The sequence below is a fragment of the Phascolarctos cinereus genome, unplaced genomic scaffold (assembly GCF_003287225.1).
Source record: "Phascolarctos cinereus isolate Bilbo 61053 unplaced genomic scaffold, phaCin_HiC Scaffold_5;HRSCAF=322, whole genome shotgun sequence".
NCBI lineage: Eukaryota > Metazoa > Chordata > Mammalia > Diprotodontia > Phascolarctidae > Phascolarctos > Phascolarctos cinereus.
The window spans coordinates 141,489,876-141,505,182 of NW_027555958.1; the positions used below are offsets into that span (position 1 = coordinate 141,489,876).

Sequence of the window (15,307 nt, forward strand, 5' to 3'; positions counted from 1 at the left end):
TAGAGAAAGATAAGTGCTTTTACTTTATTTTTCCTTTATTCATCTTTGTCTGCTTTGACAGTAAGGGCAGAAGCCTTGGGACAATTTTGTCCCTCTTAAAGGCACACAGCTAGTCTATAGCAGGAGGTGAGACTCACCACATAGTATAATAAAGTAAGATCTGGGGCACTTTGGGCCTTATTTCAGCCAAAGATGATTAACAGTAACCCTTAGCTCTTTTCCTGTCTCTGTAATTCTAAGAGTGATTAGAATGATTTCTTTTAAATCTTACTATGCATTTGCTCTGTGCTTTGCTCTTAAAAGACTAGGTATGAAAACAATTACAGTAGAATGTACTAATTAATTTTGGTAAATAGAGTTGGAATCAGTGGCCCGTAACTTTTGTTTGTAAAGTTAAGCCATTGCTATTACAAAATTGTATTTTGTAAGGAACTTAACTTTTACTGAGCAGCAATGAACCATGAATGCATAGATATTCTAATGTATTTCTTGTTTTGCAGACATGTTTTTGGATGTTTATAGGCATTATTCTTAGAGGTTAGCTCAGAATAAAATTAAAAATAAATACTGTATTGTTTTAACAGAGTTGAGGCAGGCTGCCACTGATAAATCAGTGACAAAGTAAATTTTATCTGTAAGAAATTTCTTTCTATTGACACAGTTATTATTTTTAGAGTTCCTAATATTTTGTCCTATTGTTGGCTTTCATCTTCCTTCCCTGGCTATGATTTATTCAAGCAAGTTTCTACATGCTAACAATAATTACATCAGTATTTCAAGGATCTGTGATTTCATCAATGTGAACATTCTCTCCACTAATACAGATCACAATGCTTCAGATATAGTAGGCCTTCTTAAATAGTTGCTATGGTCAAAACATTCATCACCCTGAATGCAGCCAACTAATTTATGAGTCTCTCTTGATTTTCAAGCTCAATGCTTAACCAGGATGAGATAGTCAAGGCCTTTCCTCGGGCACAAACATCATATTGGGGTCATATATTGTATAAGAGGTGTGCTTTATTCCAGAAGTGGTACAGAGTATAATACCAACACCTAACTGTTCTCTCAACCCATATGCCTATGGAGGATGATGGAGAAGGCAGGCCCTGAGAAAAGTAGGAGTTGAGTCACAGAGCAGCAGAGATAGAAAGCTGGCATCTATCTTAGCAGACTCTCTCCAATGGACCCCATTGGTTCTACTTGGTGTGCCCCAGGCCATCCCAGCTGAATTTACCCTAGGTACCAGAATTCCTAGCTATGGCTACCTATACCTTACTAATATTTATAATGATGCCTTAAAATTTACAAAGTGCTTTCCTCATATTCATTTGACCTTCAAAACAACCCTGTGAAATAGTGAAAATATTATCCTCATTTGTATGCAAGGAAACTGAGGTCAAAAGAAGTTAAATGACTCTCCTAAGATCATATTACTGTGAGAGGGTAGCATTCAACTCCAGGTTTCCTGACTCCAATTCCAGAGCTAAAGCCAATATATGTGGATGGAAATTTTTAAACCTCACACTTAACAATGTGATGCCTAATATTTGGAAATTTTCAGATATTCAGTGATACATGTACACATATGTAAACACACATACATACAGAGAAAAAATAATACAAGTGGCCAAAGTGTCCATTTTTTAATCTAAATAGTCCTTAGAAACACTAGATGGACATAGTCACAAAGTTTGCCACACATGAATAAAGTATGATTCTGACATGTTTTGTATATAGCAAATTGTGATTTGAGTTTCCAGCATACAACCCCCCCCCAAGCTTCATGTATTTTAAAGCACTATAAAAGTTGGAATAGTTTTATTATTATTAAAGGTATATTAAACTACTTGCCTGAAATAAACACAACCAGGAACCTCCAGTCGTTGTATTTTATTTTTGCATATTCTCTATAACACTTTTATGAGAGACAACTAAAAAAAGTAAATAAGCCAATTTCAATTCAACTTAAAGATTTTTAAAATTGATTTCAGGAAATTATTTTTGAGCACCTTTCAGAATCAGTACAGAATCATGGAAATTTGGATCTGGAAGGGATCTGAAGGGCATCTAGTTCATTCAGTTCCCGACCAAGAATCCCCTTAACATCATCAAGGACACCTGAGGTATCGCATTCACTTTTAAATATAGTTATATTCATCAAAAGTATCTATCGACAGGGATTAGCACGTTCAAAGGAGCCTCTAATGGCATCTCCCCACATGGAAAGGTAGCTAGGTGGCTGGATTTAGAGTCAGGAAAACTTTAGTTCTAATTCAGCCTCAAATACTTATTAGCTGTGTGACCCTGGCTCTGCCTGAGTTTTCTCAACTGTAAAATCAGAGTTGTTATGAGGATCAAATGGGATAATATTTGTAAAGGACTTCACAAACCTTAAAGTGCTATGCAAATGCTAGATATTACTTATTCATTATTATTATTATCATTATTATTAATGAATATATATATATATTAGAAGTACCTTGAAGAGACACTGGAGCAGATATAGATATTTTGAAACTAGTTATGATTGGCCTACTTTGTGGTGAATAGAAGGATCTTTGATCACTTGTGGAAGCATTCAAAAGAGTCTGGCAACTTGAGCCTTATCATATTCTGTTTGGCTGTTCAATCTTAGTGGATCTCTTTGACTCTTTTGCTCAAGAGTCCCATGATAGCCAATGCTATAAGGGGAGAATCCATGAGCCTCATCCTCTCTAAGAACATGTAGCCCTATGATTACAAGTCCAGTTTATTTTCCTGCCTCAGCATTTGTTCATTCATTGTAGGTGAGGGGAGACCAGGATCTCCATCATTCATGACCCCAGGAGCAAAGAGTGACTTTCTGAAATGATCCTCAGTACTCTGCCCAGTAGTGGCTGAGGCAAGGACTCATCTGGCAGCAATGCCACATTTTATTTTTTTGTTTTGTTTTGTTTTTTACTTTTAGGCAATTGGGGTTAAGTGACTTGCCCAGGGTCACACAGCTAGTGTCAAGTGTTTGATCTGAGTCCAGATTTGAACTCAGGTCCTCCTGACTTCAGGGCCGGTGCTCTATCCACTGCGCCACCTGGCTGCCCCTACAACGCCACATATTAACATAACATTGTTGGGATCAATGTTAGGTTGTAAATGAGCGTAATCTCCCCAGTGACTGACTGTGGTATAGGTAAGAATATGTCCCAGAGGTGTTAGGGTGAAGTGTTTGTACTTTTGTTCTTTCTACATCTTTGAAGAAAATATTTCTTTGTAAAAACTCATTGATGCTAAGTGGTTAAATGGAACTGGCAGGTTAGTCACTAGTTGCTAACAGTGGTAGGAAGAGAACTGGTGGGGACTCAAGCTGATAGCATTAAAGAAGGAGCTATTCCAAATCCCTCAAGGGTTATCCCAGGAACCTGGACAGAGCAACAGAGTAAGTCTCACTCTGATGTGAGCTCAGAGCATATTCATTATATTTACATCGAGCTGAAATCTTTCTTTTCACATGTGTGTATCTGCATATATATAGTAGTCTTTTCGAACTCATATTTGGGACTTCTCATTAAACTCTCTATCTAAACTCCTATACCTCCTAGATCTACCAGTCATCCACAATAAGTGATATTCATAGTAGTTACACTAAGACAGGAAAGAATCAGGTCTTTTCTAAATCATCAAAAACAGAAGAGTATATTCTACATAGGTCTACTAAGAATATTTTATTGTAAAAATTGTCCATCTATGTGTGGTATACATGGTGACTTTGCCTTAACTAAAATATCTAATTAACCTAAACATCCCATTTCCTAACCATTCTGAATAAAAGGAAATTTACCATACAGTGTTTTATTCCATTTTTACTGCTATGCCCTTTGCTAAAAAATGTTCCCCAGATATGCATCATTTACTAGAGGTCTTGAAAATGATTGTTTGCAACACACCACCTGCTACTGTTTGTAATAATTTTGTCTCGATTATCCTCATTAATAGGCAATTTTTATTTTATACTCCCCTTCCTTACTGTGTCATCTGTTAGATTGGGTAGGATGAGGTAAAGCCACAAATGGCATCCTTACTATCAATTTCTCAGGGAAAGCTTTCACACCTGATGAGGGAACACTGCCCAGAATAGTACTGATGTTGTTCATTAGCTAGGTGTAATAGCTAATTTTAGACACTGTTCTATTTTATGGCATCTGTGTTTGAACGAGCTTTGTGTTCCTTCCTACCTCTTTTAATTGTCTCAAAAAATGCAACGGTGAGATTACAGGGGTCTTAAATGGTTGACACTGACTACCTTAACAAAGGCACTGGATTTGGAGCCAAAGGATGTGGTTTCTAGTGCCAGAACTGGCATTTACCTACCTGGGTGACCTTGAGCAAACCATTTACCCTTTTGGGTTTCAATTTCTTTATTAGTATCAGTATCACCATCATCATCACATTTGTATAATGCTTTATGATGAGGAAGCATGTAAAGTATTTACAGATCTTAAAGATCTGTATAAATATTAGTTATATTTATTACTAGATGACCTCAAAGATACTTTCCAGCTCTAGTGGAATGATCCAATAACCCCTGTGTATGTAGCCCCTCAAGTGCCCTCAGGTTAGTATTAAAATATTTCATAATTTTGGAAATCAGTTTCAACCTTAGATTGACATTGGAAAATGAAACAAAAGTAGGTATAATATGGATGTACATGATTGGGAGATCCTAGCAAGTGACAGACTGATAATTACTGTCAACATCTTTACCTATCTTCACTATATGGTAAAGCAAATATATTAAAGTTTGGGTTTTTTTATAATTGAAGACAAACAATCAATTCTCGTTCTTGCATTTAAACCATAATTATCTGGGTCATTTGTTAGATATTCAGAGGAAAATATTTTAATGCAAAAATGTTCAATTCCACAAGTATTTGTTAAACACTGATTACTGGGTTAAGTATTAGAGTTGAAAAACAAAAAATGAAAACAAAAGAAATCCAAATGCATGTATCATCCTCAGTTGCAAAAAATTCAAGATTAAAGACTGACTTGAAAACTTGTATTAAAAATAAAACTTTACCTCTACTATTTGTAACTAAGTGGCACAGTGAATAGAGCACTTGGCTTGGAGTCAGAAAGACCTGTGTTCAAATTTGGCCTCAGATACCTACTAGTTGTGTGACTTTGGGTAAGTCACTTCACCACCGTTACCTTAGTTTTTTTCATCTATAAAATGGGGATAATAACAGTACCTACCTACTAGGGTTTTTATGAGGATCAAATGAGATCATAATTGTAATGCACTTAGCATAGTGCCTTCTATATAGTAAGCACTATAAAAATATTAGCTGTTGTTGCTGCTGCTGCTGCTACTACTACTACTACCACCACTACTACTACCACCACTACCACCACCACCATTACTACTACTACCACTCATTGATTGGACAGCAATAGGCCCCTGCCCAAACACTGCTTAATGGTTATTGTTTGGGCTCTCCTGGATCATTGTGAATGCAAATATTAACTGTTTCTCTTTTGGCCCGCAACCCTGAGAGTCTTCCCCTCCCAGTATGATTTTTTGTTTTAAAGGGGCCATCGCTTGACTCACTTCTTAAAGAGGCCTATTCATTGAATGGGTGTTGCCTCTCTCAAAGTGAGAATTTGAAAAGAGCTTAGCTTAAAAAGGCCAAGGTCTCCCACTGCATCCTGGGCCATGTCCAGTCATTCTGATGGAAATCTTGCCACTGGACCCAGATGGCTCTGAAGGAAAAAGTGAGACCGGTGACTGCACAGTCCTCCCTCACTCAAATCCAATTCAATTGCAAACTGTATCATCATCTCCCTGATGTCATGGTCCTCTTCAAAAATGAATGACAAGCAGCAACAACGACGACTACTACTACTACTACTACTACTACTACTACTACTTCCCACCACCACTACCACCACCATCTGTTTCACTTTGGGCAAGGCATTCAACCTCCCTGGGTCTCAGTTTCTTCATCTATAAAGTGAAGGGAACTGGATTAAATGACCTCTAGGATACCTTCCAGCTCTAGATCTATGGCCTTATAAATAATAGCACAACAAACAATGTATCACATAAGGAATATAAGGCATTTGATTGGAAGGGGGGAACAGGAACTTTATAAAGGTACTACGTGCCTCTCATACGCTGTAATCACCTGCAGTCATAAAATTAAAGAAAGGAATTCGTGACTAGTATTTATAAAGGCTAGTCCATCATATGAGGCTCTAGATGGTGCAGAGGATAGGCCACTGGGTTTGGAATTAGGAAGACTCATCTTCATGAATTCAAATCTGACCTCAGACACTTACTTGCTGTATGACCCTGGGCAAGTCATTTAACCTTGATTACCTCAGTTTCTTCATCTGTAAAATGGGCTGGAGAAGGAAATGGCAAACCACTCTAATATCTTTGCCAAGAAAACCCAAAAACAGGGTCACGAAGAGTCAGACATGACTAAAAGGACTTAAGAACAACAACAATCCATTATATTGCTGCGGAACTAACTGTCTTAAAGGGAGGAGGAGCTGGCAAATAAAGTGTAACCACATCATGGCAAGTAGTGCAATCACAAAGTGGATGGGTACCCATCATAGTGTTTGTCTGTCTTTTCCTGGGGTTGTGTCTTTGGGGAAGTCTTGTGCACCAGGCTACCCTGTAAACTGCGTGAGGCCTTGTGCACAGCAGCCACTGAAGAATCTGGCAAAATTAATCTATATCACAAGGTCAATGACATCTGTGACTTGAAAATACCTTGTGACCTATTTTTACCTTCTCAAGAATATCTCAAGATCCTGGCTGTCAGAGGTCATAGGACCCTGGCGAATGGGATGCTTAAGGAAGTGGTAACAATTCAATAACTAGAAGCCTAGTGGAAACTATATGACCACTTATTGTAAATGTTACTTGGTATTTCAGGCAGCAATTGGCCTAAAGGACATTTCAGGTGTTTTCCTAAGTCAAAGATTCAGTGGCTATAAGAGGGAAATGAGTCCCTGAAGTGAAACTCATCTTTAACTCTGAAAAATGTTGTTCGTTTTTTTCAGATTTAACAGATAGGCCATGACTTGTTTAGCTTCTACTTGGTAAGCAGTGTAACATACTGGAAAAAGCTCTGGCTTTGTAGTTCATTAACACCTAGGTTCAAATCTATCTCTCATACTTATTAGATTGTGAGTATGAGTTAGTCATATAACTTCTTTGAGGCTCAGCTTTCTCTTTTAATCAGTTTTCTCAGTTTTATATTCCATATAAAATAGGAACAATTAACCTATAGCACCAACCTCAAAAAAGGGTTGTGAGGCTCAGATGAAATAATGCATATAAAACAGTTGCCAAAATTTAAATTACCTCAACAATATTGGTTAGTATTATTATTTCAAGTAAATTATGCCATATATTCGTTATAAGATGGACATATTGTGAAGCTTAATCATTGCCTTAAGTATAGGAGAAAGGTTACATGCACTAAATATGGTGCCTATAGTAGAAAGACGAAAAGAAGAGCTGGTCATACTTTATTCTTCCTCATCTGGGTCAATATGTCATTCCCAATCATCAGAAAATAAAGAAGAGATGACCCTAGGGCAGAAGCTGATACCTTTGTTTTGAATAGTACAACTAAAATAAGATGAGAAAGGCCTCTTTAGCTTCTATAAAGAGAAGGTTATCTCGTAACCTTTCAGCATTGACGCTTTATATGCTATTATGTTCACATTGTTCCTAAAAGATAGCAAATGTCTTAATTAACCAGTGAAAATTCTCCCATATACTCTATAAAATACAACAGCCTATCTACATATTACTCAAAAATGAAGAGCAAATATGTTTGTGTATTATTTAAATAAAACAAAATCATTCAAGTTTGCATTATATTAAATAATGCCAGGCTGCTCAGTGTTGAAGCAGATACAATGCTGGACCTGGAGTCAGGGAAATTTGAGTTCAGATCCAGCATAGTTGTATGATTCTGGGCAAGTCATTCTACCTGCCTCAGTTACTTAATCTGTTAAAGGAGAAATAATAGCACCTCCTTCGCAGGGTTGTTGTGAAGATAAATAAGATAATATTTGTAAAGCACTTTGCAAATCTTAAAGCAATATATAAATGCTAGTTATTATGATTATTCTCAAAATTGGTGCCCATCACTTGCAGAGTGGCTGAACAAATCATGGCATATGTAAATAATGGAAGATTATTGCACTTAAAAAAAAACAACACAGGGGATTCAAAAATATGTGGGAAGACTTGTATGAACTGATTCAGAGGGAAGTAAACAGAACCAAGAGAATAATATGCACTATCACTACAATAAAGTAAAAGAAAAGAACACTAAAGCAGTAAAACCCTGAAGGATTTTAATGAACAATCTTGGTTCTGAATAACAGATCTGGAAACACACTTTCCTTCTAGTAGTAGGGATTACAAATATTGAATGTGGTACACCTTGTCAAATGCAGTTACAATATCCATCACTTTGCTTAATTGTTTTTCCTTATTACAATAAAATGGCTTGGGGAGGAGGATAAAAAGAAATGACTGATGTAAAAAAAAAAAAGAAACAGTAACAATTTTTTTTTAAAAAAACCCTCTTCTTTTTGGAAAGTCTGCTCTACATATAGACAATGGGTAGTCTAATACACTGAAAAGAACACTGGACATAAAGTTGGGAAAACTGGGTTCAAATTGGATTGTATTAGCAGTTTGACCTCAGAATCATTACTTAATCTTTTTAAGCTGCAAATTTTTCATCTGTAAAATGGGGATAACAATATTCATACTACCTTTTCCCATAGCACTGTTACAAAGTACTTTGGAAATCTTAAAGCACTCTATTAATGTGTATTACTACACGTTGCCCCCTTTTGAGTGAAAAGGTGATTTTTCCGTTATTTAGTCTGAGATAAACTGCCAGGAAGGGGAGTTGTGCTTGAGGTACTAATATTATTATAATGTAATTGCTCATACTACATCATCTGAATTCTCTTAGTCATCCTTTCCTTGGCCCAGCAAGACAACAGAAAAGACAGCTGACCAAGGTTAGAGTGCCATGTCTAATCACCAGTAAATATTCTCTGCATCTACTCTTGGCAAACCTGTTATACCTGCTTTTGCTTGATATGGAACTGGAGAAACACCATTTGCACTTACCTCTAATTTCTGCTAGGGAATAAGACCTGGCCTGAGGATTTAACAATGAAGGTGTTAAAGCACGAAAGAGAAAACAAGCCAAAGAGGTGGCTAGCTAAGTGACACAGTGGGTTGAGTTCGGGAAGTCAGGAAGATCTGAGTTTAAATCCAACCTCAGAAAATGACTAATTGTATAGCCCTGGGCAAGTCTCTCACCCTATCTCTGCATGTGAAATGAGAATAATAATAATAGCATCTATCTCCCAGGGTTATTATGAGGATCAAATGAGATAATGTTTGTAAAGCATTAGCACTATGCCTAGCACACAGGAGATACTTAATAAATGCTTATTTCCTTCCTTCAAAGATGTAGATTGAAGTTCCACTCTCAACCAACACTCAGCATTCTATTTTGAACCCGAGTCACTTAGCAGCCACTATTGATGTTCTGGCCATATTGGCTTTTCACTTCCAGGCAAAGTCAACTAAAAACAAATCATGCTAAATAAAGTATTCCATCAGGGATAAGCTTCTGTTTGTTCTGATATTTCTAAACTCCAGCCAAAGATGCTCTTTCCCAGAAGAAATGTATTTTACACTTGTCCTTGAGGGAAAAGGAAACTTCATTAGCTGAAGACAATAGGAGCATTCTGCCAACAGAAATAATAAAGCTCCAATGAATTTCTCAGCAGAAGTTTTCTGGGTATTAGAGTTAAGTGATCTTAGTTTAAGTGTTAAAAGCATGGCCTGATAAGTCCCATTTATAGATGCATTTGTGATTAAATGTCATTTATTTAGCCTTTTGGCTTTGGTTTCCTCTTCTGTAAAAAACAGAAATACTACTATTCATCAATAGAAAGCCAGAAAGATTGATTACCAAATATGTTCTGCCATTATCAAAAACCAAACAAAAAATCTCATTTTACATTTGAATAATGACATGCTATTCATGGTACTTTCACATATATAATTTCCTTTGATTAATCGTAACCACTGCATGAGTGGCTTGGGCAAGCACTATTGTCCCCATTTTACAGATGAAAAAACTGGGAGATGAAATGCCTCACCCAGAGCTACAAGGGAACTTAGTCACAGAGCTAACTAGAACCCAGCTCTCCTGACTCCTAACTCCATTAGGCTTTCCACTAAACTGAACTACCTCCATTAAGGCACAACATATGTGATGCACTAAACTGGAATTTCTAAAACCCTGAGGTTAAACAAAGGAAAATGAACCTATGTACTTATCATCAGTTGGGGGGGGGGAGCCTATTCATGCTTACATCAGATTCCCTTCAGAACTACCAAAAAGCTTATCAAAGTAGGAGTGTTTCTTGGTCTGAGAAAATCATTTTCTCATCACAATGTTTTTTTTTAACCCATAGTCTCAAATTAATGGAAATAATGTAAATTTGATGAATAATGCAGTTACCTTTTTGTCTTTTTATTTTTTTAAAAACTCATTGTAGACTTCTCATTTAGGAAACCAGAAAATTTGCATAGAATGCAAAACAGGGAACATCCCCTGGACTTATTTTTTTTTCCTTCTGTTTTTACAATCTAACATTTTGGCAAGTATCATCCTCTGCCACAAGCTCTGCAAAAGAAAAGCTTGAGGTTCCATCACCAAATCCACGTCAGTTTCAGTGCATTTCTTCGTTTGATACTAGAAACTTGCTTAAGTTCCCACAAAGAGATCTAACATCTTTTTCCAGTCATGAGACTGGGCTCTTTTGTTTGTTTGTTTGGGTTTGTATACCTAAACCACACAGCAAAATAATGAGATAATGAATAGATGGAGCCCCAGCTGAGCTGATTTTACAGCTCTATTTCGGTATACATTGTGTACTCCCACTTCTGGTTCCAGTCAGTTAAAGTGATATGAACTCCTTCGAAATGCATTTTCACTCAGATTTAAAACCACAGAGAAACCTGTATGAACAGAACAAGAGACCAAGGTTGTCTCCAGAGTTATCCCTACAAAGTCAGAGAAACGCACACCACTACAGAGGCACACAAAAGCACAAAGATAAGGTTCTTTGTCCATGTAAATGCTTAGAAGCAACAATTCATTCACCTCAAGCCAGTTAAAGACGAATTCTTTCCCAATCGCAGGCAGAGCTAAAGAAGCACGAATGCCCCATGCTAATAATGACCACAGAGCATAGTCCATGTTTCCCTTCCTTTCTTTCTTGAACCGGCAGATCTGCTGGGCAGGACCAGTGAGTGATCAACCTTCACCTCCCCACGCCGTCCCTCAACTCCTCAACGTTCCATTTTCGTACTTTGCCTGGGTGTACTCCAGGCCTCCTGCCTCTTTCCCTCTGTCTTTATACCCCAGAAAGGGCTCAGTGTGTCGGCACGAGAAACAAGCAAAGAAAAGCCCTGCCCCTGCCTCCTTTTCTTTGCCTGGACAGCAGCAGCGACACCATCCCCCGCCCTCCTGTAGCTTGCACAATGAGGGGCTCAGCTCGCCTGAAGTGGGACGCGGCTGCACCCAAGCCTTCTATTTCTATATGACCACCCCAACAAGAAAGGATCCTGGCTCCCCTCTGGTCCTTCAAGGGCTGCTTAGTGCACAGGGCTTGGTAATGAGCTGCCCGAGGACTTATGAGAATAGAAGAGGGCATTCCCCTCCTCCTCTCCACCAAGATGTGCGTATGTGCGCTCACACACACACACACACACACACACACACACACACAGAGAGAGAGAGAGAGAGAGAGAGAGAGAGAGAGAGAGAGAGAGAGAGAGAGAGAGAGAGAGAGAGAGAGAACATATCCCAAAGGCACAATATCGTTCCCAAACTACCTCCCCTACTAGCCAGCCAGAGCGGGGCCCCTAGTTCCTCTCTCTGGGACAACGCTGCCGCCAATGGGGTGCGCTTCCTTTAGTAGTGCTGCAGGCAGAACCACTCCCCCCTTTCCCTAATCCCCGGGCCCAAAGCCTAGTCCCAAGGGGGCCCAAATGCAATCCCTGGAGCAAGCGAAGCCCCCTCTGGCTTCTGCCGGCAGCTGGGGTCCCAGCAGCCCACGCCCCTCCCGATCAGTAGGCTAGCCCTCTCTCCCCTTGCAGCTCCGCTCACCTGTTCAGCATTTTCCTGATCCTCTGGCGCACGCTGGAGGCGGACGAGGCAGAGAGACTCCCACCGCTGCTGCCGCTGCTCTCGGCCGGCAGGTTCTCGATGGTGGCCACGACATGGTTGGGCTGCTGTTGCTGCTGCAGCTGCTGCTGTTGTTGCTGCTGTTCCGGGGAGATCATCGCGGTGGCGGCGGTGGCGGCGACGGCGGCTGTGGGAGGGCGATCAGAACGCAGCAGCTGGGCGCATTCTGCGCTGCCCCAGGTCTGGCCAGGCGAGGAGAGAAGGAGGAGAAAGAGGGAGTCCCCGGGATGACGCTGCAGGGGAGAGGCGGTGCTGTTGTTGGAGGGGCAGGGAGGTAGAGCGTGGCTGCTGCTGTTTCCGCGGGCGAACGGCGTGTAAACCCTCACCCAGCCCCAGCCCCACCGTTCGCTCACTCTAGTCCAGAGTGCGCGCACCCTCACTCAAGCTGCTGCTACTGCTGCTGTTGCTGCTGTTACCGCCGCCTCCGCTGCCTCTTCTTCCTCCTCCTCCACCTCCTCACGCAGAGACTCCAAAGTGCTTTCACACTACTCAGAGCGTCAGCAGATAGGCTCTCTCTCCCGTTCCTGTTCGGTAGTGGGGTTCAGACAGTTGAAGTGAGAACATAATCAACAAGATCTATTTTGCTCTGACTCTCCTTCCCCAAGACCACCTACCCCTACCCCTACTTCTTCGTTTGAGCAGCGGGTTTGGGAAAATGGCACAGGTGAGCTTCAGGCTTCTCCTCACCCTCAAGGAGCGACTCAGGCAGGATCCCTCCTCACCCGCCGAGCTGCTAGCTAGTCTTTCTCCGAGTGGAAGGGGCCGAGAGAGAAGGAAAAGAAGAGAGCAGCAATGAGGGCAGCACCAGACCAGGGAGATGTGGGGATGCTGCTCCGCTGGGATAGTCACTTTTTCCTCTCGGCAGAGGGAGCCCTTGAGGTATTTAATTTCCCCCAGCCCCTCCTGTCTGTCCTCTTTCATCACTCAGTTGTCCCTACTCGCTTGTTTTCGGCTCCTTATCCTAAAATGTCAGGAGTTGTAGGTTCCTTTGCTAGAAACTCCAGCACCACTTTCCTCCGGACAGCGGCAAGAAGCTGGGCAGTATTTGCCTATTAGACACTTCGTTTATTTCCGCCTTTATACAACTCCTGTGGTGAAAATACTAAGTTTTTAAGGGCATGGGTGGGCAACCGGTTTCCTACATGGTTCTCACTCTGGAAATCAGGAGGAAAAAAAGACATTGGACACCAAACCTCAATCTTTGAAATGTGTGAAATTCTCTATTGTAAAAACCCTCATCTTGAAAAGCAGGGAAAGATACGTATGCACTTGCATCCAAAGTATCCTCAGACTGAAAATAGATCATATCTTTATGAGAAAAAAAAACTGGTTTGGTGTCCTGACCATCTTCTTATTGATGTTGATAAGTATCATAGTAATAATACCTCACATTTATATAGTGCATTAAGCTTTTCAAAGTGTTTTACATACATATGTCCAAATTGATATTTTAGAGACAATTTTAAGGGATCAAGAATATAGATTTTATCCAGATCCCAAATAATACATGTCATTTATTTCTGCAGTCTTAAGGTAATGGAAGTTGAGGGAAAATACGTATTTATTATTTCATTCCTCTTAATCCAAATTTCATGAACAATGCACCTGCTGAATAATGTGCACACTTTATCTTTCTACTTTAAAGCAACATTCTCATTTGTTTATCTTAAGCATAGTGAATCCCTGGGTTTGTTTACCATACATATATAAAGAATGTAGCAGTGGGGGAGTTAAGGACTAGGAAGATGTGGGAATGCTGCTCCTACAGGTTAGTTAAAGAAAATTAAAGGCACAGGAATGAGTAAATGAGAAATACTTTTAGTCTTATTTTTGGAAGAGTAGTATAGAAGCAGAATCAATAAGGAAAAGACTGGGCATGCTTAATTGTGAGAAAAGTATAGTCAAGGAGAGGGGATGGGGAAATAACAAATGTGAAAGTTAATTAAACTAAACAAATTGAGCCTTTACTCCCCCTTCGAACAATAGTCATCCTCTACCATGTACTTGGGCACTGGAAATTTGAGAATGTAGATAACAAGTATTTCAATGTATCTCATTTTTTCCCCCTGATAGTCTGTTTTCCCTCATGACATCTATTTCAGCTCAAAACAGTCCAAATTAAACATATTTTTTAATCGACATGTTTCCCTCCTTTTTCCACATTAGTTTTCCATTCTAAGACTTCCTCCAACTCAATAACATATAGCACTTTCTGAAGATTTACCTTGAAAGGAACCCAAGACTCTGTCTACCACAAGGCACTAAAATCCCAGTAGGACCACTGAGATTTGCCTTCAGGACCTGACATTTCTGAGACAAGAATGAAAACCTTGCTCAACTGAGCATTTTGGCTTAACCTGGTAGCAGATTATTATAGAAACTCATCTATTAAAATAATATTTATTGTAATACCAGGTGTCTGTCATGAACGATTGGGTTCTTTGGTGCCCTGTTTTTTCACATTTGGTTTTGTTTCTTTCATTTTTTTACCTTTTTTTTATATTTTTGGCACATCACAAATTGGTACTGTGTCTGCACTTCCAATTTTGCATTCACTCCTAGTCATTTCTCAAGAAGGATTCTACAGTATTTTTCTACTGTATCTAAATGATCTATATCTCTTCTGAGTTAGAAAAGGGAAAAAAATGTGATAAAGATGGATAAGAGTAAAGCATGTAAAATAACAATTCTGCTTTGTACTTGTTGAGAGTAGTTTTCACCTAAGGATCCCTAAGCAGTTTATGAACCTTACCTTTTTATTCTCTGAATCATCCTGTGAAGCCCCAATGTGCAAGGTGTTGTGTTATTGACAGAGAAGCAGATGCAGAAAGGTTAACTATTATAGAATGTACTAATATGGATATGAATGAACATGCAATGGGGAAACCTCCAGGCCCTAGAAACTGATCTTTCCTCATCCCCATTACTTCATGTGCTGTTGCTGATCTTGCTACCTCTATCCCTCACATGCTAGAGCTGTCTTTATTTGCTGAATTAGAGAAGGTGAA

General features: G+C 39.5%; 1 protein-coding gene across 1 annotated transcript in view; it reads right to left on the reverse strand.

Annotated features, from left to right (window-relative positions):
• The window catches only part of SLC35F1 (solute carrier family 35 member F1), a 573,453-nt gene extending 560,348 nt beyond the window's left edge, over nucleotides 1–13,105 (reverse strand). The window contains exon 1 of the mRNA XM_020971644.2: nucleotides 12,222–13,105. Coding sequence (XP_020827303.1) covers nucleotides 12,222–12,397 — 176 coding nt within the window. The 5' untranslated portion in view covers nucleotides 12,398–13,105. The remainder of the gene's footprint in view (nucleotides 1–12,221) is intronic.
• Between the last annotated feature and the right edge of the window lie 2,202 nt (nucleotides 13,106–15,307).